General features: G+C 37.9%; 1 protein-coding gene across 3 annotated transcripts; it reads right to left on the reverse strand.

Annotated features, from left to right (window-relative positions):
- Positions 1-5,534: 5,534 nt before the first annotated feature.
- On the reverse strand, positions 5,535-19,220 carry LOC101628459 (cytochrome P450 2C9-like). Of its 3 annotated transcripts, none has more exons than XM_012723923.1 (10): positions 19,139-19,220; positions 18,430-18,615; positions 17,085-17,247; positions 16,709-16,861; positions 14,756-14,916; positions 13,177-13,353; positions 12,231-12,372; positions 10,302-10,489; positions 7,694-7,835; positions 5,535-6,093 (listed from the first exon to the last, which is right to left on the reverse strand). In XM_012723923.1, the coding sequence occupies exons 2-10, from the start codon at positions 18,595-18,597 to the stop codon at positions 5,912-5,914; spliced, it is 1,476 nt and encodes a 491-aa protein (XP_012579377.1). In that variant the 5' UTR covers positions 18,598-18,615; positions 19,139-19,220; the 3' UTR covers positions 5,535-5,911. The 3 variants fall into 3 exon arrangements, with proteins under 3 accessions (XP_012579377.1, XP_012579378.1, XP_004680661.1); XM_012723924.1 differs by having other exon boundaries at positions 18,430-18,531; positions 19,139-19,210; XM_004680604.2 differs by having other exon boundaries at positions 18,430-18,611; positions 19,139-19,187.
- Positions 19,221-22,478: the final 3,258 nt, after the last annotated feature.

Consider the following 22,478-nt stretch of genomic DNA (forward strand, 5'->3'; position numbering starts at 1 on the left):
ATTTGGTTTCCCCTCTGTAGCTGAATTATATCAGTTTATCTCTATTCTTTGATAATTTAACCTCTCTCTTCTATTCCACTTTCCTGCTACTGATTCTCTGACTTACCCTTTCTCCTGATTGACTGAGTCAAACATAACTTAAAGATACAGAAGATCCTTAAAATCAACTAACCTTTATTTTTTTTCATTGGTCAGTTGGTGACTCAATGAGAAAAAGAATCACCATTGCATGAGTACAAGACCTTTTCTAGAAGTTATAAGAAAAATCAAAGAAACAAACAAAATAGAAATTTAAATAAACGGAATAGACAGAACTCTAACCAGAGTAACAACAAAATGGGAGAAAACACAATAGGTTCATAAATGAAAGAGAGAGATTACAACAGACTCAGTAGAAATCAACAGAATATCAAAGGCTAGTATGAAGAATTATATGCAAACAAGTTCAACAATCAATCTGGAAGAGATGGACAAATTCCTAAAATGATATAATCATCCAAAGCTAGTTAAAGAAGAAATAGAATAGCAAAACAGACCAATTCCAAGCAGTGCTATTGAAACTGTAAAAAATTCTACCAAAACCAAAAGTCTAGAACCAGACAGCTTCACAAATGAATTCTACCAGACATTCAGAAATGAACATTCTGAATGTGCCTATCCTACAGTCTTTCATTAAATTGAGAAAGAAGGAATACTAACAAATACATTTATGAAGCCAACACTACATTAATATAAAAAAACCAACAAAGACAAAACACACAAAAAGAAAACTACAGGCCTATTTCCCAAATGAACACTGATGCAAAAATCTTCAATAAAATTCTATGCACCTGACTCTAACCATGTATCAAAAGGATAATACACCACGACAAAGTGGGATTTACTCCAGGGACACAAAGATATTATAACACCTGAAAATCAATTAATGTAAAGTTGATGAAAATTAATGTAAAGTTGATGAAAAATAAAAACTTTATTACATCAACAGATGTGAGAAAGCGTTTGACAAAGTTCAACATCCATTTATGATGAAGGCCCTCAACATTTTTGGATAGAAGGAACATACCTTACCATGGAAAAGCCTATATTATTCTCAATTGTGAAAAGCTATAAGCCTCTCCTTTAAGACCAGGAACAAGAGAAGAGTGTCCACTCTTACCATTGTTTTTCAATATAATTCTGGAAGTACTAACCAGAGCAATAAGCAAAAGAAAAACATACAAGGAATTCAAATGGGGAAAGAACAATAAAACTGTATTTACAGATAATGTGATAATATAGAGAACCCTAAAAACTCCACAGAAAAACTAATCAAAATAATTAACCAGTTTGACCCTCCCTGGTGGCGCAGCGGGTTAAAGCACTGCACTGAGAAACTAAAGCCACTTCCGCATGAGTTCGATTCCCGCCTGCCCCGGAGGTGACCACATGGCGTGGCAGACCTCTCCTGACCCGCCCGCTGCTCCCCTCAGCAGTGTACTTCGTCGATCTGCCTGTTCTGCTCCCCACTCTGTCTCTGGTGAAGCCTCTCACCGCCCCTGAGTCTCTGGCCTGTACCCCACTTCTGTATGTACAAATAAATAAATCTTAAAAAAAAAACAATTAACCAGTTTAATAAAGTAGCAGGAAACAAAATCAACACACCTCACTAAAATCAGCAGCCTCACTATATGCAATCAATCAATCAAGAAAAAGAGATATAGAAAACCATCCAATTTACAATTGAAAGCAAACAAATCAAATACCTGGGAATAAACTTAACCAAGGAGGACCTATACAAACATTATAAAGCATTGTTAAAAGAAATAGAAGACTTCAACAGATAGTTCTGGGAAAACTGGGCTGCTATGTGCAAAAATGAAGCCAGATTACTACCTTGCACTATGCACAAAAACGAACTTGAAATGGATTTAAGAACTAGACATAAGACCTGAAACCATAAATTATCTTGCAGAAAATGTTGGTGAAACATTACATGATGTACACCTCAGTAATCCCTTTAAAAAGATACATCACCCAAAGCAAGGATAGGGAAGGAAATGATAAACAGCTGGGACTACATCAAGATAAAGAGCTTCTGTATAGCAAAAGAGACATTATAGCAGACAAATGTCTGCTATACAGACATTTCTGTATAGCAAAGAGATACCCCACTTATTGGGAGACAATTTTTGCACACAAAATTCTCAAAATTTTTGAAATTCAACCCCCCAAAAAGCAAACCCCATCAAAAAATGGTCAGAAGAGATGAATAGACACATCTCCAAAGAGGAAATGCAGACTGGCCAGCAGGCATATGAAAACAATGTTCAGCATCAATTGTAATAACAGAAATGCAAATCAAAACTACAATGAGATACCATCTCACACCAGTGAGAATGGCATATATTAAAACAACTAGCAACCACAAGTGTTGGTGAAAATGTGGAGAAAAAGGAATTTTCCTACACTGCTGGTGGAAATGTAAACTGGTCCAACTACTATGGAAAACTGTTTGGAGGCTTCTCAAACTGCTAAAAATGGAGCTTCCATATGACCCAGCAACTCCACTCCTAGGTATCTAGCCAAAGGACACAAAAACATTAATTCAAAAGGACACTTGCAACCGTGTTTATAGCTGCTCTATTTACAATAAGGAAGATGTAAAATCAACAAAATGCCCATAAATAGATGACTGAATCAAGAAGATATGGTACATATACACAATTGTATATTAATCAGCAATCAAAAAAGATAGAAGACTCATGCCTTTTGCAACAACATGGGTGGAGCTAGAAGGGATCATGTTTAGTGAAATAAACCAGAAAGAAAAAGAAACATACTGGATGGTTTCACTCATAGCAGGAGCATAAGGGGTCAGAAAAAAAAAAGCAATTTTAATACAATAAAAAATAGCTATAAATCAGGGACATTATATGGGAGTGGAGAGAAGAACAGGATCAAAACTGGATTGGGAAGAGTACATGGGACTACGGTGATGGCACATGGGTGAATTGGTGGTGGGAAATGCACAGGAATTACAATGGAGATGAAACATTGCACAAAATGAGGAATGATGTAAAAATAAATAAAAAAGAAGATAAGAAGACTATAATGGCCATCCTACTGAAAGCAATTTACAGATTCAGTGCAATGCAGATAAAAATCTCAATGACATTCTTCAAAAAAATAGAACAAATATTGGATGAAATTCATATGAAATCACAAAAAGCATTGACTAGCCAAGGCTCTCCTAAAAAGAAGTGAGCTATCACAGGCCTAGACTTCAAAGTATAGTACAAAGCCATATTAATTAAAACTATGATACTAGAACAAAAACAGACATGCAGACCAATGGAACAAAATAGAAAGGGCAGAAATAAAGCCACACACATATATGTGAACAGTTAATCTTTGGCAAAGTAGCAAAGAACATGCAGTGGAACAAGGACAGTTTTGTTCAATAAATGGTGCTGGGAAAACTGGACCATCACATGCAAAAAAAAAAGAAAAGAAACTAGACCACTACCTCATACCGTACACAAAAATAAACTCAAAAGGTAAAAGAATTGAACATAAAACCTGAAACCATAAAATATAGACAAAAATATAGGTAAAATACTAAATGATTACATCTCAATAACATCTTTAAAAGGCTCATAACCCCCCCAAAAAGAAAGTAAAAGATAAAAGGGATTATATCAAAAAAGCTTTGTACAGAAAAAGAGACATTAACCAAAAAGAGACAGCCTGCTAATTGGGAGAAAATTTTTGTACACAATACAATAGATAAGGGACTGATCACAAAAATATATAAAGAACTCACATGACTCAACAAAAACAAAGTAAACAATCCAGTCAAACAATGGGCAGAAAAGTTAAAGACACCTCTCCAATGAGGAAAAGCAAATGGCCAAGTATATGAAAAAAGTGTTCAACATTTCTTATAAAAAGGGAAATGCCAATCAAAGCCAAAACGAGGTACCACCTTACACCAGTGAGAGTGGCACACACACTCACACACATATATAAATTAAAACAGGAAACAACAAATATTGGAAAGGATGTGGAGAAAAAGGAACACTGCTGGTGGGAATGCAAACTGGTCCAATAAATATGGAAAGCCGTCTGGAGTTTCCTCAAACTATTAAAAATGGAGCTACCATATGACCCAGCATTCTACGCCTAAGAATCTATCCAAATGACACAAAAGTATTAATTCAGAAGGATACCTGCACCTCTATGTTTATTGACCCACTATTTATAATAGGTAGGATATGGAACAATACAAATCGCCAAAAATAGATTAGTTCACGAGGACATGCATACATACACAACAGAGTACTATTTAGCAACACAGATGGGATTATGCTCAGTTAAAGGAAAGAAGGAAAGGATGAAAAAGAAAAATACTGGTGGTTTCAAGTATAGGAAGAATATAGGGGAACCAAATAATGGATAGGAAAAATATTATAAATTTTTAAAATTTCATAAACAACTATAAACCATAAAATCGCAGGGGAGGAAGGCAGAGGATTCAAAACAAGGGAGAGAGGAGCACAAGGGACTATAGAGACTGCATGGGTGAATTTGTGGTAGAATTCTATGGGGACTACAAGGAGAGAAAATATTGTACAAAAATCAACAGTGATGTAAAATATATATATAAACAAATTATATATAAATATATATATACACATACACACATACATATATATATTATCTATTCCATCCTCCAAAGATATTTTATATTAACCTCAAATTTCCCTCCCTGTTCATACCAAAGTCGTCCATACCCATCCAATAACCAAGGGCATTAAGCCTTCTGCTGTCATAGAGTAATGCAAATCTCACCTTGGCTAGACTTATGATATTGGGTTATTTTTTAAAAATATATTAATTATATCATCCTTCATTTTTGTACAATGTATGGTTTCCCTGTGAAATTTCCTCCACCAATTCACCCATGCACCATAACTGTACTCCCTTGTGCTCTTCCCATTCCTGTCCTGGTACTTCTCCCTCCTCCTCTAGAGGGGTTTTCTTACTAGATTCTTTTTTTTAAAGCTTTAGGTTCACAACAAAACTAAACATTAAGTACATGTTCCCACATATTACCCCCTCCCCATCCACATGCACCTCTACCACCATCAGGAATCTCAACTCCTGCTGTGATCCATTGATTACAAATGTGTAACCATATCACAGCAAGAAAATTCCCAGTTCCCTGACAAGTGCCCTAGATCTCCTACTCACTCACCAATCTCAGAATTAACATTGCTCTGAATTCTAGCACCACATATTATTTTTTCCTCTTCTAGAATGCAGCAGCAATAGATACATTTGAATCACTGATGTCATATTTTTCTTCAAGGTAAAGCTGCTCCCCAACACAAATTCTCTCAAGCGCAAATCCAAACCCCAAGTAATTCCAGGTAACATGCTGGTCTGTCCTTATGCCTTTTGTCCCTTTCTCTGAATGGTCTCTTTTATAACATTTTCTTTCATTTGTTACATGCATTCTACACAAAGGAATGAAAGCATGAGACCTGGTTCATCAGATTGTGAGTTTTATTGAAAACATGCAGAGGAGAAACATCTGTGTTATATACGCTAATCACCTCACTGTCACATCGATGACACTGAACTAGCTACTCAATACTAGATAAGTATTAATATGAGACGCCAATGAAGTGTTATAGGAAGGAGAACAGCTATATATATTTGTGCAGTGACTCTGGAAATCCTCGTTTAGTGGAGATGGGATGTTCCTGCCTGGATCCTGACAGAATGGAGTGACGAGAAGAGGAGAGATTGGAGATGACATTCCCAGGAAGGGAAGGAGGAAAAGATGAAGGGGGCAACAAGTAAAGAGTTGTGGACCTCCTGTGAGTTGTGGACCTCACAGCAGAACCTGATGATTTGTCCTTCCTCACAAAGGAATGAAGCAGAGCTGGTAAGGAGGAGGCACAGAAACAAATCCATTGACCACTGGGGTGGTGTCAATGTCCTTGGGGTCAACCACAGACTTCAAGGTAAACTTCTGTAAGATGGTGGTGAGGAATAAAAACAGCTCCATGCGGGCCAGGCCCTCTCCTGCACATGCCCGTTTTCCTGAAAATAACAAATACACAGAGGAGATGATCCTTGAACACTGTGTTCTCGCATCAGAAAGAGAATATAAAATAAATATTTAACAAAAAGCTGAGGTATGATGTAGGAGGATGATTGGATAGATAAATGGATAGATTAAAGGAATGCAGCCCATCTATGTTAACTTAATGGATATCTTCCTTTCAACAAATTTTTACATATTATCAGCACTGTCCCAAACACTTCAAGTATTCTTATATTAAAACCACTTGTTTGAAAGAACTGATGAAACTCAACAAAAATAAACAACTCCATCAGAAAATGGGCAGAAAAGCTAAAAAGACACTTCTCCAAAGAAGAAATGCAGATGGCCAACAAGCATATGAAAAAAATGTTCAATATCATTTGTAATAAGGGAGATGCAAATTAAATCCACAATGAGATACCACCTCACACCAGTGAGAATGGCACATCTTAAAACAATTAGCAACAACAAATATTGGTGAGGATGTAGAGAAAAAGCAACTCTCCTGCACTGCTGGTGGGAATGCAAACTAGTACAACCACTATGGAAAACTGTTTGGACGTTTCTCAAACTGCTAAAAATGGAGATTCCATATGACCCAGCAAACTCACTCCTAGGTATCTACCCAAAACGCACAAAAAAACTGATTCAAAAAGGCACCTACACCCCCATGTTTATTGCTGCTTTATTTACAATTGGAAAGACATGGAAACAACCCAAATGCCCAAAAGTAGATGACTGGATTAAAAAGACGTGGTACATATACACAATGGAATATTACTCAGCAACCAAAACAAATAAACACTTGCCTTTTGTAGCAACATGGATGGAGCTGGAAAAGATCACGTTTAGTGAGATAAACCAGAAAGAAAAGGAAAAATACCAGATGGTTTCTCTCATAGCAGGAGTATAAAGGACCAGGCAAGAAAATAGTAATAATAAGGAACAATTATATACCAGAGACATTTTACAGTGGGTGGAATGGGATCAAAAACGGTGGAGGGAGGGAAGTGCAGTGGACCATGGTCATGGCACATGGATGACTTTGTGATGGGAAGCCCATAGAGCTTACAACTGAGAAGGAAAAAGGCACAAAATGATGTAAAAATAAACATATTATTTAAAATATATATATGTAAATTTAAAAAATTAAAAAATAAAACTACTTGTTTGACATCTCAATTTTTTATTAATATTTTTTAAGAAACACATACTTTGTTCATACTTTCTGCTACATGGATCTGGTGGTTCATGACCTTATTCTTCACAGTCCCAGTTATTCACTCCTGCTCTTTATCACTCTCCAACACTCCATGAAATTTCAGATTTTATATTAAAGTGCTGTTCCTCTGCACAAGATCAACTACTCTTATATTTTCAGTATCTGGTTGTAAATCATGTGAATTTGGAAGATATTGATCAATTCCCAAGAGCTGCCATGCTCTGGCAAACAAGATGACTGTATCATTAAGAGGGAAAGTGCTTGGACTCAGGGATCTGTTTTCCTGTTAACAATTAGCAACTGCACCAGCAGGGGCTTTGTTAAGTTCCTAACTTGTCCTCTGATGCACAAAGAATATAAAAGAGCTACACTACCTGCTGAAAATGCCATGAAGTAGTCACTCTTCTTAAAGTTGCCATTCTCGTCCAGGAAGTGGCCAGGGTCAAACACCTCTGGGTTGGAGAATTCTTTGCTATCATGTAGCACAGAAGTTAGTGATGTCAATATGGTCGTGCCCTGAAAGAACAAGATTCAAACTGTGTCATGAAGTCATGCAGCTGCATGAAAAATTACAAATCATTTTGTCCAGCCTTAGCATCTAAAGATGAAAGTAGAACCTAGACTGTGAAGGAACAGGGCATGGTAAGGCAGACAGAATAAGTAATATACAAAAAGGAGCTTAAGACCAGTGGCAGTGATACAGCTAAGTGGCATGTGAACTAGTGAGTACCAGGACCCTTCATGCCAGAACTCTGAAGCCATTCTGCCCATACATTTAGATTTGAGGTATTTCCTTTCAGGTCCTTGATTTTATCATTTCAGTTTTTACTCTTTTCATATATGCATTATGCTTGCAAATGGTAATCACTATCCAGGCTTGAAATGTCTGCAGTTATCCATTCACAGACTTTTTGTAAACAGTCAGTCAAATTAAAAGTAACTTATGTGATAATAAAATAAGTGCAGTAACAACATTTCACTTTTTATTAACACTGCCTCAGCAGGTTATTTGTATTATTTAAAAAATATGAGGTAGATTTCATCACAGATTGATCCTGGCCACAGACAGGGAAGGTATGAGATAATCAGAAATATTTTGCAACAATTCACTTAGGATCACTAATTGATTGTTCAAGGGATTCTGCTATTGATGGTTAGGCAGCATGATACACAAATTCCTAAAGCACTACAACACAGATTTTGATTAATGAATGTAAAATTCACAACCTTTGCTGAAGAGAGCTGGTAGGTAGCACATTATTTGGGGGACACAGTGTGGCCATAATGGTAAATGACTCATATGCCCTCATCTGCCTCACTGGGTTTCAGTGGCACATACAGAGCACATATGCACTTCTAGGGTCAAAATCATAATGGGAATCTTGTCTCTAGAAAACTTAAAAAAACTTAACTCTGAGGAATATTCTTTATCACCAAGCCAGACTCTTCACAAGGTTGAATTAACTGCAAGAACTAAACTGAGCAAAGGCAACTGATCACAGAGAACTAAAAGGAAAAGACAACCAGATCATAAGCTGTTCCTTGATGATATACTGTATTGCAAAGTAAAGAAAAGCTATTCTAGGATAGTCCAGGAAAACTGAGAACATTATGTAGGCTATGTACAAGCTATTATTGCATAATGGTAGTGTTTACTTATGAAATCTGCTTTTCTGTCTAAAAATCATTATTAGGATATAAACACTGAAGACCTGGGGTGGTTTGAGGTGATGGTTTGATCCATCATATTAACATGCATATGCTTTCAATGTGTTTACATTTTTTTTAATTTAATGCAAATTTGGTGAAATGCCATGCCCTACATCTACCATATAAAAGTTCTGTATCTTTGTTTTGCAAAATTATTCGTTTATTTGAAAGTTATATATGAAAATCTTTCCTTAAGAGACAAAAGAGGCCCTCCCTGGTGGCACAGTGGGTTAAAGCCCAGCACAAAGAAGCTTAAGCCACTTCTGCATGAGTTCAATTCCGCCTGCCCCGGAGGAGATACACATGGTGAGGCAGACCTCTCCTGACCCGCCCGCTGCTCCCCTCAGCAGTGTACTTTGTCGATCTGCCTGTTTTGTACCCCACTCTGTCTCTGGTGAAGCCTCTCACCCTCCGCATATCTGGCCTGTACCCCAGTTCTGTATGAATAAATTAAAAAAAAAAAGAGACACAAAAGAAAAAAAAGATACTCTCCTCAAATATTTCCCAAACAAGTCATTTACAAGCATGAACACTACTCCACCGCTACTTTTCTTTTTTTTTTTTTAAGATTTATTTATTTATACATAAAGAATAGATGGGAAAGATGGACAATCCTACTTAACCTCAGTGTCTTTGTTACTGACCTTGAAATAGGAGATGAGTTCATTATTACTCTCTGACCCCAATACTAAAAAAGAAGTCTTCTCATTATATTGGTGGAAAACTGAATTTGACCCTAACCCCTGGAACAAGCTGTGATCATCAGGAAAACACACCACCACCTCTCAAAAACTTCTTACAAATATAAGTAGAAAAGTGCTATTATTGGGCCCTCCCTTATGGCACAATGGGTTAAAATGCAGCACTGTGAAGCTGGCTACAGCCATTTTAGAGTGAGTTCGATCCCTGGCCCTAGAGGTGACCCACGTGGTGTAGCAGACCTCTCTTGTCTCTCCCGCTGCTCCCCTCAGCAGTGTATTTGTCCCATTTGCCTGCTCTGCTCCCCACCCTGTTGCTGGTGAAGCCTCTCACTGTCCCTGCACCTCTGGCCTATACCCCAGTTCTGTATGAATCAATCAATCAATCTTTAAAAACAAAGAGAGAAAAGTGCTTTTATCAAGCGTTGTAGTGTCAAATGGATACAACACAAATCCATCGACTTGCCACATTATTTTTGTTTTGCTCATCTTGTCTGGAGGATTGGACCTATGGTGTGAAAAGAGGAACTTCTGAGTAGAATCATGATGTCAACAATGGAACAACCTGCTTTACCTTGGGGATTAGATAGTTTCTGAATCTGATGTCACGGGTCACTGCATGGGGCAGGTTCACGGGGAGGAGGTCAATGTATCTCTGGACCTCGTGCACCAAGGCGTCCATGTAGGGCATGTGGCTCTTGTCCTGCATGCAGGGGCTCCGGTGTCTGCCAATCACACGTTCAATCTCCTCCTGGGCCTTAGCTGACAAAACACAAGTAAGACTGATGAGCAAAGAGAATACCTATGTCATCTGCCTATTAGATAGGGGATACAAGAAGCTTTATTTATCAGTCTCCAATTATCATTATTAGCATCAAAATACACCAAGAAATAGGTACACAAAGATAATCACCATAATGTAGATACATATACCTCTCCTAATGCTGGGATTAATATATCCACATGTACCTATTAATTAGTATGTATGATATATGAACAGAAATGATATGTTCAAAAATATCATAGAATATATGTGTGAAGACAAGCATCTGAGTAGTTGAGATCCTATACCTCTGAATCACATTCAGTGTTATGTTATGACATTCAATTACGGAGAAATAATTATGTAGGTAGGACCATTTTTTTATTTGCTTTTGGAGAAATAAGCCAACATGACAACTGAAGTTCATCAGTTTATTTCCCCGTAGTTCCCGTATTATAACTATCTTTGTAATTACTTATAACATTTACATTTGGTATAGCATACAGGCTAGCTTATTGATTCTCATTTAAAAATATAATTCATATCTTTATTTTTCTATAATTCAAAAAAGTGACATTTTCCTTTTTTAAATTCCCCTACCCCTACCACCATTGCTTGTGTTGCCTTGTCCCTTTCTCTGCTCCATCCTTCTCACCCTCAGAATATTTATCAATATCTAGTTTTTGAGTGTTTTACACTCTCAAATTGTCAGTTTTATAAAAGCACAGCATTTGTTTTTATCACTTTGACTCTCTTTGCTACTAATGCTCTAAGATTCTCTCTATTTTTTACAATGGCTGCATTTCAGAAATGCATAGAAAATTTACTTAAAGAAGTAATCTCCGGCCCTCCCTGGTGGCGCAGCAGGTTAAAGCACTGCACTAAGAAGCTAAAGCCACTTCCTCATGAGTTCGATTTCCGCATGAGTTCGATTTCCGCCTGCCCCGGAGGAGATCCACATGGCGGGGCAGACCTCTCCTGACCCGCCCGCTACTCCCCTCAGCAGTGTACTTCTCAGTTGGCCTGTTCTGCTCCCCACTCTGTTTCTGGTGAAGCCTCTCACCCTCCACATCTCTGGCCTGTACCCCAGTTCTGTATGAATAAAAATAAATAAATCTTTAAAAAAAAAAAAGAAGTAATCTCCAGAAACCATCTCAGGGACCTCTCAGGGGTTAAAGAGTAGTGCTATCAAGTTATGGACAGCCACTGCAGCACAAGTTCTATCCCCCAGCCTGCCAGGAAGCTAACCCACATGATGCAGCCAACCTGTCTTGCCTGTTGCTCCCCAGCAGTGTGTTTCAGTACATCTACCTGTTCTGCTTTCCACTTTGTCTCTGGTGAATCCTCTTACCCCCTGCATGTGTAGCCTATACCCCAGTTCTTGTATACATAAATAAAAAAAAAAAATAGTATAGGACATATGTCACAAATCAACATCCAATATAATACTCAATTTTGAAAAAGTGAAAGATTTCCCCAATAGATCTGGCTCCTAGTATAAATACTGCCACAGACAAGCTCTCATAAAATGCCTAAACCACATTTTCCTATTGTTCACGATGTCTTCACTTTTCCTAGTCAACCTCCTGCATTATCTCTTCATTAAACTTGGAAAAGTGAAGCTGGTCAGACAGATACTTACATAATGAAGCTTCTCTAAGAAATAGGAGGGAAGGCAGCACTTGCCGTGTCTCTTAGTAACTTCTGGGAAACTCACCCTACCCACCACATGGGTCATACCTGTGACCTCCGGGTGCTTCAGCAGCAGGAGGAGGGCGTATCTCAGGGTGGTGCTTGTGGTCTCTGTCCCCGCTCCAAAGAGATCAAGTACAGTAATTGCCAAAGTCCCTAAAGTTAATTTCTCTTCTTGAATATGCTCTTCCTAGGAATGATTTAAAAAAAATATTTAGCAAATTAATTTGCCAAAACCATATTTAATCCAAAATAAGTCATATTGTTAATACTTCTATAAATTTCACCTCAAAAATAAACAGCTGGGTCCTCCCTGGTGGTGCAACAAGTTAGGATGCAGCACTGCAAGTGAGCTACAGCCGCTTCAGTGCGAGTTTGATCCCTGGCTCCGCATGTGACCCACATGGCATGGCAAACCTCTCCTGTCTTACCTGCTACTCCCCTCAGCAGTGTACCTTGTCAATCTGCCTGTTCTGCTCCCCATTCTATTTCTGGTGAATCCTCTCATCCCTGCACCTCTGGTTTGTACCCCAGTTCTCATATCCATAGATAAATCTTCTTAAAAAAACAATAAAAAAAGATTTATCTCCAACCAGCAGACATGCAAGAAGTCCAGCTAGGTTGAATCATTTCTTTCATTCTCCCATACACTGTGTGCAAAGCTCATGCCCATCTTCATATCAAGACATGCTATTTTGTGTTTTCTAAATTGTTTGTAACTGTATGCATTTCACCTAAAGTGTTACTCTGCCCCTCCTCATGTAGATTATTAGTACCTAAAGAACAAGATCAATGAATTCCACTTATTTAGAAAATTGATTTTATGTCTTCCATAATGCATAGTGTAGAGACATGTAGATGGTAGTTACTAAAGAGCTTGAAGGCATTAATTGACTGCCCATTGAAATAGTCCTGGTAAATAAAGAACAATTCCATGAATCACAACATGAGAAAGCAATAAAAAAAAAAAACAGAACTGTTATTAACATTTTACCTGTTCCATTTTGATAAGGAAACAATCAATAAAGTCCCGAGGATTACTAACATCTAGAGATGCTTTGTGTTCCATTGTTTTCTCCAAAATATAACTTTTTATATATGCAATATTTTTAAATAATTTGTTATGACTCCCTGGAAAAAGGTCAAGGAAAACAGGGAACATATTGCAGATCTAAAAGAGAAAATTAGAGTTTATTACAACAAAAAGATATTTAATGAAGAATTATGCCATATGCCAAGCCTAGGTTAGAGATTACCATAAATGTTAATGATCAGGACCACCCTTGTGGTACAAAGGGTTAACTCATAGAACTATGATGTTATCAGTATCTACTGAAGTACAAGTTCAATCCCCGGCCAGGGAGCTAACTCATACAGCACAGCAGACCTCTCCTGTATCACCCACTGCTACCCTTAGCAGTGTATTTCTGTCAATCTGCCTGTTCTGTCCCCCACTCTGTTTCTGGTGAATCCTCTCACCTCCCTGTACCTCTGGCCTATACCTCAGCTCTTGTATGCATAAATAAATCTAAAAAAAAAAAGTAAATAAATGTTAATGATCTCTCTCTTCAGGGAAAATTTTTATTTTATACATAATTTTATTTGCTGATAGATGTATAAGAGAGAAAAAATTCTGGCCAGAGACTCAAACCATAATGATTTCCTATTCTCCTACATCATTTGACAGTGTAAGATTACCTTTATATCAATTCTCTCATTTTTTACATCAATTCTGGAAATATGATTCACAGACAACAGAGATTAAGAGATGCGCAACCTTATATAAAGCAGAGCAGACCTGGCTATTTCTATATGTCTGGTTGCCTCAAACACAGAATAATTGAGGACTGGGAGAGTACTGAATCTACCATGAAACACACCTCAACATTTTACATCTAATGAACTGCATCAGTGTAGTTGTGACTTCTCCAGGACACATCATTATGCTTTAGGCAAACTGCAGAACACATCAGCTCAGCACAGAGGAAAATTATGAAATTTGTTATGGGTCAGCTACTATAAAACCAGTTAATTCATCATCCCCAAAATAATTATCCTCACAACTAGGTTCCCACCTTAAGTATCAAACACCCACCCCTCTGTTAGTCAGTGTTCCCTACCAGTGTCTGTTATCCAAACCATTCTTCCGCCTTGATAGCGATATTCTCTTGCTAATAATTTGCATATTTCTGCCCACTTCTATGAATTAGATTTCACTGAGTTAAGAAGATGACAAGAGTTCTGGGTGATGGAATTCTTTCCACAAGGACCAGGAAGTCCATGTCATGCTACAGACATGCTTTGAGGAAGTTACTAAGGAACGTGGAATCCAGGTTTTTAAGTGTAGTGAAAAAACACTAAATGCGGTCAATTGGAATTCATTTCTGAATTCTCAGCATATGTTTTCTCTCTATCTTTAAATGGCTAGCCATCATTCCCATGTCTGAGGCTCAAGTCTAAGCAGGACTGTGGTTCTCACGCATTCACTTCACAGCTTGGTGCATGCAGAGATCTGGACTTCTTAAGAGAAAAGATCCTAAATGATTCATCTGAAGAAAGGATCTGTACCTTACCTGTATCCATGGAGAGCTCAAAATCTTGATGTTTTCATTAAGTATTTCCATTATGTTTAAAAAAACTGGATCTTTATAATCAAAACGATTCTGGAAAATAACTGAGCAGATAATATTGCAGGGAGCACAAGCCAGAATAAAAGTGGGATCACAGGCTGAAGCTAAAATAAAAAACAATTAAAAACACAATTAAAAAATATATGTGCATATATACAACTATTTATAAATCTTTGTGAAATGTGAACTACATATATAGATACACATATAAGAAACACTATTTTGAGATAACAGGTAAAAGTAATTTAAGAAGCTTAAAGCAATTATCTAACATACGAATTCCTTCAATAGCAATATATTAAAAATGTATAAAATTAACATCAGGGGATGTAGAGCTTAGCACAGCCTCCATGAAAAACAGTATAGAAGTTTCTATTAAAAAAATAGATCTGCCATATGATCCAGTAATGTCTCTCCTATGTATCTACCTGAAGAATTCAAAAACACTAACTTAAAGGGATATATGCACTCCTATGTTCATTGCAGCAGTATTTATAATAGCTAAGATACAGAAACAACATAAGTATACAACAACAGAGGAGTGAATAAAGATGATGGAATAATACTCAGCAACAGGGCCCTCTCTGGTGGTGCAACGGGTTAGGATGCAGCACTGCAACTCACAGCAGACCTTTCAGTGCAAGTTCGATCCCCAGCCCTGGAGATGATCTACATGGCATGACAGACCTCTCTGCCTCACCTGCTGCTCCCCTCAGCGGTGTACTTCATCAATCTGCCTGTCCTGCTACCCACTCTGTCTCTGGTGATGCCTTTTATCGCCCTTGCACCTCTGGCCTGTACCCTAGTTTGTATACATAAATAAATCTTTAAAAAAAATCAGCTATAAAAAACGATGAAATTTTGCAACATGGATAGAATTAAAGGGAACTAAGCTACACAAAGGAAGTAGAAAGATAAATACTGGATGATTTCATTCGTGGGAAATCAGAACTTACAGTGCTGCAGTCAGATAACACAGAGAAAAGAAGATTATAAGAACCTGATTAGCAAACTAGTAGCTTCACTAATTATGAAAACATATGCACAGACACAAAGAAGTTGCATACACCAAAAGAAAAATATTTTAGAGATCCCAGAATCCCAAGACAAGAAAAATGCTGAGGATATTGCCTATTACAAAATCAATCCATATAGACTAATAGCAATGGCTATTTTCAAACTTGTGGGTCCCAACACAAAATTACAAAACATACAAGGAAGCAGGAAACATGGCTCATCAAAAGGTATAAAATCAGTATCTAGAAAATGATCCTATTGAAATGGAGGAGAAGCAGTTGCCTGAACATAGAACTTTGTAAAGTGAGAAAGTACCTTTCATAGTTAATAAAATGATGAAAAGAGAAATACTTATTGATGAGATTATAGGCACGAGGACACACCCACACAATTAAAACCTAGACGCATTGTTACTGGCCAGAACTATAGACCTGGCTGGGGAAGTGACTGTCATATGGGCTGAGTTCTGACCATATAAACACATCCAATAAAGTGAAAACACATGTTACTCATTCCCACCATGACACCTGGCTAGCAGCCTGGCTGAAATGTGCCACAATATGAAACACTGCTCGCGCACACGTTTAGAAAATGACTCAAACTATACCTCTTGTTTTCTTATTTAAAAACAAACAGACCTCAGGAGAGAAACAGATAAACGACCTTGTCTACCTACACTGTACACACAATCATGAATATATACACACACACACAGCATACATATACAAAAGCTCCCTGACTTTGTGCTTCAAACTCTCGATCTCCACATAAGGGTTAACAACCAGTACCCCTAATGAAAGATTTGGGCAGCCCTGAATATCCCCAAAGATGCCACTAGAGAATGTGAAGGTCACAACTACAGTATCGAGAATCACCCACCATTGGTTTTTCTCAACTCCTCCACGAGGCAGCGGGCTTCCTCCTGAACTCGGTCCTCAATGCTCCTCTTCCCCATCCCAAAATTCCGCAGGGTCATGAGGCAGAAGCGGCGAATCTTCTTCCATATATTTCCATTGCTGAAAACGATTCCAACTAATAGGAGAAATATGAGACTGATGTGCTGCCTATTGTGTTAAGGAGGCAACTAGAAATATAAACCGAGACGGGGTCCTAAGGGATGAGGAGGATGCTGACACTTGACAGCTATGGGGAGAGGGCAAAGAATACTGACATCTTCAAGTCCCCATTTTCTGTCCTCCCCACCCCATAACCAATGGTGCACAACCAATGGTGCACCTGTCACACCTACACCTACCATCTCCTTTATTAAGCCTTTCAACCAGTGGGGAATAGCCTCTTCCAGCAAAGTCCTCTCCCATATCAATCAGAGCTTCCTTTACTGCTTCATATCCATGTAACACCACAGTGGGCTTCATGCCAAAATACAGAGTGAACACAGGGCCATAAGCTCTGGAGAGCTGGGAAAGAATATGCATATAATAACAAAGAAAGTCACTATTTGATAATATATTGTGCCTAAATCAGAATGGTATTTTTATATTTTTTTTTGGCTGCTCCACAGAGCCTGAAATATTTTTGAATTTAAGACATAAATATGGGTGATTGTATTACAGCTGCCACTTAAGGATGACCTGGGATAGCAGGAAATGACCCAGTAATTGGTACACTGGTTACAAATATCCCCATATCAGTACCTTCAGCAGTTTCTTCACCTCACTTACAAATAAGAAAACTAATATAAGACAATCTGAATTCATATCCAGCATCCATGGTCAGTAAATAGAAAATCCAAATTTGAACCTCTTAATTGTTCTCTAATCTTGACCAATTTATCAATCCTTAGAATTCACCTTTGGACCAAATCCTGATTGCTGAAGGATCACCTACAAAGTTCTCCTCTGGGAACTCTGATACCGTAGCCCTGAAATGAATACTAGAAATCTGTAGCTTAAAAAAATCAAATCAGGTAATTCTACTGCCCAGCTCACCTTCTGATCTGCTGGTATTACAAACAAATACAGTGGGGATACCACAGAAGTATTGTCAGGGCAAAGGCATCTCTAGGAAGAAAATTTCTTCCAATCAGAGGCCAGCTGTGTGCAGACCCAGGTGAATGATGTTCCTATAACCAGATCCTGACTAATTACTTCTTTCCATTCACTCATGATCTTCCTAAGCCCAGAGTTATTTGTTAACACTGAACACAATTTACTTCTTCAGAGAGGTTATCTGAACAAAACACACGGTTTATTTAAATTAGATGACCTCTAGAATAAAATCTATAATCAAAAAACTTCCCTTACCATTTACCTTCAACCAAAATAATAACAAATGGTAGTAAAATGAAGGGAAGCAACTTTTGTCACTTTACTTTGATCCTGCCACCTGAAAACCCGTTTTGTCTACTCACAAAACGCATTATTTCAGTCCACTATTTATAACAATTATAGACTGGAAAAGGCAAGAGAAATATCAAAAACTAGAGGAAGAAATTTAACTTAAAATGACCTATTTTGACAGCACACTACAGAGAAAATATTGTTTTTAAAATTGGGGTTGTAAATAAATAAAATTGTCAAAAATTCAAGCTAATTTACTTACCATTTGAAAGCCACAAGAGGGACATAAAACATACTTACATTGCTTAAGGATTTGCTGATGTCCTTCACATCTAATTGTAGAATATTTCCAAATATTGGTAGAGGCCTGGGGCCAGGTGGGAGCCTCCCTCTCTCAGAAGTCTGTTTCCAGAGAGAAAGCAGGAGCAAACAGGAGAGACAGAGTACCAAGACCACAACCAAATCCATTGGCGCTTTCTACCCTTACTGAGAAAATGTGAGATTGAAATCTAAAGCTTTTATAACACTCCCCACTATGTCAACAAGTGCCACTGCCATATAGAGACCAATCAGCTACACCCATTTTATATGTTCTTTTAAGTGGACTTTGGTACAATGATTAAAATAACAATTATTTCTTAATCTTATTTTCCTTCTGTTCAGTGATCACGCGGAGATTCTAGTTTAATTATACTGAGTAAGGTACAGGTAATGATAATTTAAGGTCGTTCCATTGTGCAGCCAGGATTGCGAATCACTCACATAAGTAACTTGGATTTAAAATCTCTGGATTCAAATCAACGACTGGTTGGGAATTTGTGACTTTTAAGGACCGTCTATTTTATGACTTTTAAAATTGAAGTGAACTTGTAATGCTGTATTAACATCGGAAACTTTGTTGTTGAAAATGAAAGATTTTAAAGATTCTATGACCTTCATAGCTGCCTATAAATAAGTTAACATAACTCAAACATCTTGACTAAACATTAAAACATAGAAACCCTGTGACCTTGCCTCACGGTCGCCAAGCCGCAATCCACCACGGTGATCTATGCTTGTTCTTCTGGGCTCCTGAGTAAGCAGATGCGGAAGCCCAGAGCGCAGGGAGGAGCTAAACTCGCCGGGTGATCGTCATGTGACCGCCCGCCCACAAGTTGGCTTTGGGACCGCTGCGCCGGTGCGTAGCAGCCAAGGGCGTGGAGGTGGGACATGGAGAGAACCTATAGTCCAGACACACAGCAGATTCACGAGGTCCCAGAATCTGACTGACGTCTACGGGCCGTTCAGCGATTCCTCTGACAGAAGTGAGCAACTAGGGCCGCTTCAATAGCTACCGTCAGTTAAAACCAATCTGCCTCTTCCAGCTGCAATTATGTTAGAAGATAGTGTCTGAATGGTTAAGTGAATTAGAGAAAGAAGGTTGTAGTTTCACTACTACCTGAGAAAACATTTTTGGATCAACTTCCTTTTAGAGTAAGGTGATGGAATATTTGACGGCAATTTTACTTAAGGAAGTAGTCGCTGGAGCAATTTATAAACAAGATCCACCGGTCATTCCCTGACACAGAATGAACGTTGTCTTCACGTTTTAACAGGATATAGAACTTACACTCCCTCCACCTAACACATGCATTAAGTGGTAACAGAACTTTACTGTGGCTATGATGCCTATACACCAGTGAAGAAATTCTAACTTTAGCTGCCATACAGAAACTGGTGTAACCTGTCTATAGTCTATTGTCACAAACTTGTTTCGGAAATTGACAAGAATTTAGCTTGCTTTGGTGAAAATCCCTCATTCTAGCTTTTCCTTGTATAGATCTTCCTTGCCATTTTCATGTATTCATTCACACTACAGCCTCCCAAATCTGCAGGTGTCCTAAAATTACTGACTTGGTCTTGCATACACTTGTCATATTTGCTACTTGAATCTGATAAACTATTTTCCTTATCACCTTTCTAGAGTGATGCCAGCTGAAATTTGTATAGGAGTACATCATGACCGTTTTTAGCATTTGTCGTGTGTAACCATCAGATTTGTTAATAGCTTTTACATGGTAGATAAGAGGAAAATCTTTATATTCAGTGTATCAAATAAACTCTTAAGATTTTCAAGTAAAAATCCATTTCTGATCATTAGTTCAGTAAATTTACATGCCTTTGTCATAAGATTCACCCTCCCCAAATATGTAGATATTCATTTCATATGTCACAAATTGGGGAAAAGGTGATTTGGGGGAAGTTGTTTGTCCAGTGCCCTTAAACAGCTCAAACTGATAAAACAGGATTTAAAATGTGATGGGAGAGGCAGCTCTCCTACTGCCTGTGACTGTGCAGTTGTTTTTCACAAACCTTTTCCCTTTGCAGCTTTCTGCTTGTTTCTGTGAATGTTTTTTCATGTAATAAACCTGTCCTTTCTGATTGAGACTCATTGTAATGCACTTGCACTACTATATTAAGTAGTTTTAGCAAATCCAAACTAATCTCCCATATTACGGCATCTATACCCCAGTATTAAAACAAGCCTCACATTCAACATTTAGAGGCAGGGTTTAAAGAACTGACTTATACCAGTTCTCAGGTACCCCCAGACACAGTTGCTTTCTCTTAAGCTTTTAAAATGTCTTATAGAAAATAATTAGAAGTTTGCACAGCAAGGGAGACTACAGGCAGAATAACAGGAATGGACTCAGGGAGAATTGGCGCCAGGGATTTCATCAACAAACCCAAAGCACAGACCCACATGTATAAATTTCTAGATTTTTAGTGGTTAAGGGACTAAAAATCAATAGAATAATTACAAGATATTAATGACAATGCTATGCAAATGAGTTCTATAGGGATATACAGGTTATTAACTGTACTAAATTGATCAGTATAGCTATTTCTAAGCTGCACTGGTAAGGGAATTTTTTTTCAAGGCTAAAGTGGCTCTCTCATGAATTTCCACATTTAGCATCTCTCTTGATCCATTTTGTTGAGACAAAATGATTTCACTCAGCCTGGAATTTCAGTAATTGGACTAAGGGCATAGTATCTGCAGATGGTGGAACTTAAACTAGAACTCACATCTCCTAAGTTACGCACAATCCCCTCCAGGCAAACATTCAGTGCACCTGAGTCAGTTACTGAGTGAAGTGCTATGAATCAACACTGCACTGTTCATCCCCATCTGTGTATCTCCAAAAATCTTTAGTTAATAATTATATCACCAGTTGATTAAAAAAGGGGGGGGGGAGGGCCAGAAAAGCTTACTATTACAGATGTACTCTTGTGCTTTTTCAATTTGAGTTCACAACTCAGTGTAAACTTAAGAAGACAAAAAGCCATTTGCTCTCTAGTTTACAAAGCTCTAAATTTGATAAGAACCATATGACCTGACTGGATGACATAAACATTTCTAGAACAATGGTTTTATTGACATTTGCAAAGGAAACAAAGGAACTTGGACTAAGGAGTGACAAATATCTGGTTGAACTACAACTACTCAGCGAAACTGACAACTTAGGATAGACAGGAAGAAGGGTGAAGGCAAAAGGATATGGCAATAAAGAATGACAGCGATGTAGATATGGTGAGATTCTTGGTAATTTTATTAAGGAAATTTAATTTCCTGTAGTCAGATGGCAAATGTGAGCAAAGGGGAGGAGTCAAGAACATGAAGACTTTTGTTTGTAATAACTGAAAAATATAATTGTCATTTACTGAACGATGCCAGAGACGCAAAGTTGGGCTGGAGAAAAAAGAAAATTCAGATTTGGGATAACTGCCAGGCAACCACAGAAAAATGTCAAAGGCATTTCAAGAGAACTGTGGTAGATCAAATTCTGACGAGAAACACCAATCTGTCACCACACAGATGGTGTTTTAGCAAGGAGTTAAGACAATAATGGAAACCCCAAGTCATGCTAGGGACAATCTAAATCTAGGAGTCAAAGATATAAAAAGTAAATAGCAAAGGAGACCAAAAGAGTTTAAGGAAAACAGAGCCAACGTGTTGCTAGCAATTTAGCAAAAAAAAAAAAAAAAAAAGTTATCAAACAGAAGAAATCAAGATTAAACTGGAGGGTTTTCTAGTGGGAAAGGATTTAGCACTATCAAGCTATCTACCTCCAGCCAGGGAGCTGACCTACATGGCACAGCAGACCTCTCCTGTGTCTCCTGCTGCCCTCCTCAGCAGTTTACTTCAGCAGGTCTGCCTGTTCTGCTCCTCACTCTGTGTCTGATGAATCCTCTAACCCACACATCTTTGGCTTACATGCTAGTTTGTATGCACATAATTAAAAATTAAAAATAAAAAAATTTTAAAAAACAAACTATTTTTTCTCAGACTTCTCTGTTACCAACTC

The sequence above is a fragment of the Condylura cristata genome, unplaced genomic scaffold, assembly GCF_000260355.1.
Source record: "Condylura cristata isolate star-nosed mole 26May11 unplaced genomic scaffold, ConCri1.0 scaffold00011, whole genome shotgun sequence".
In the NCBI taxonomy this organism is placed as follows: Eukaryota; Metazoa; Chordata; class Mammalia; order Eulipotyphla; family Talpidae; genus Condylura; species Condylura cristata.

Excerpts from the sequence above, each read along its gene's own strand:
- LOC101628459 (XM_012723923.1), bottom strand. The coding sequence starts at position 18,597 with ATGGATTTGGTTGTGGTCTTGGTACTCTGTCTCTCCTGTTTGCTCCTG. Across the intron at positions 17,248-18,429 it reads TCAGCAAATCCTTAAGCAAT|CTCTCCAGAGCTTATGGCCC; the intron begins GTAAGTATGTTT and ends ATTCTTTCCCAG. Across the intron at positions 10,490-12,230 it reads GAAGCACCCGGAGGTCACAG|CTAAGGCCCAGGAGGAGATT; the intron begins GTATGACCCATG and ends GTGTTTTGTCAG.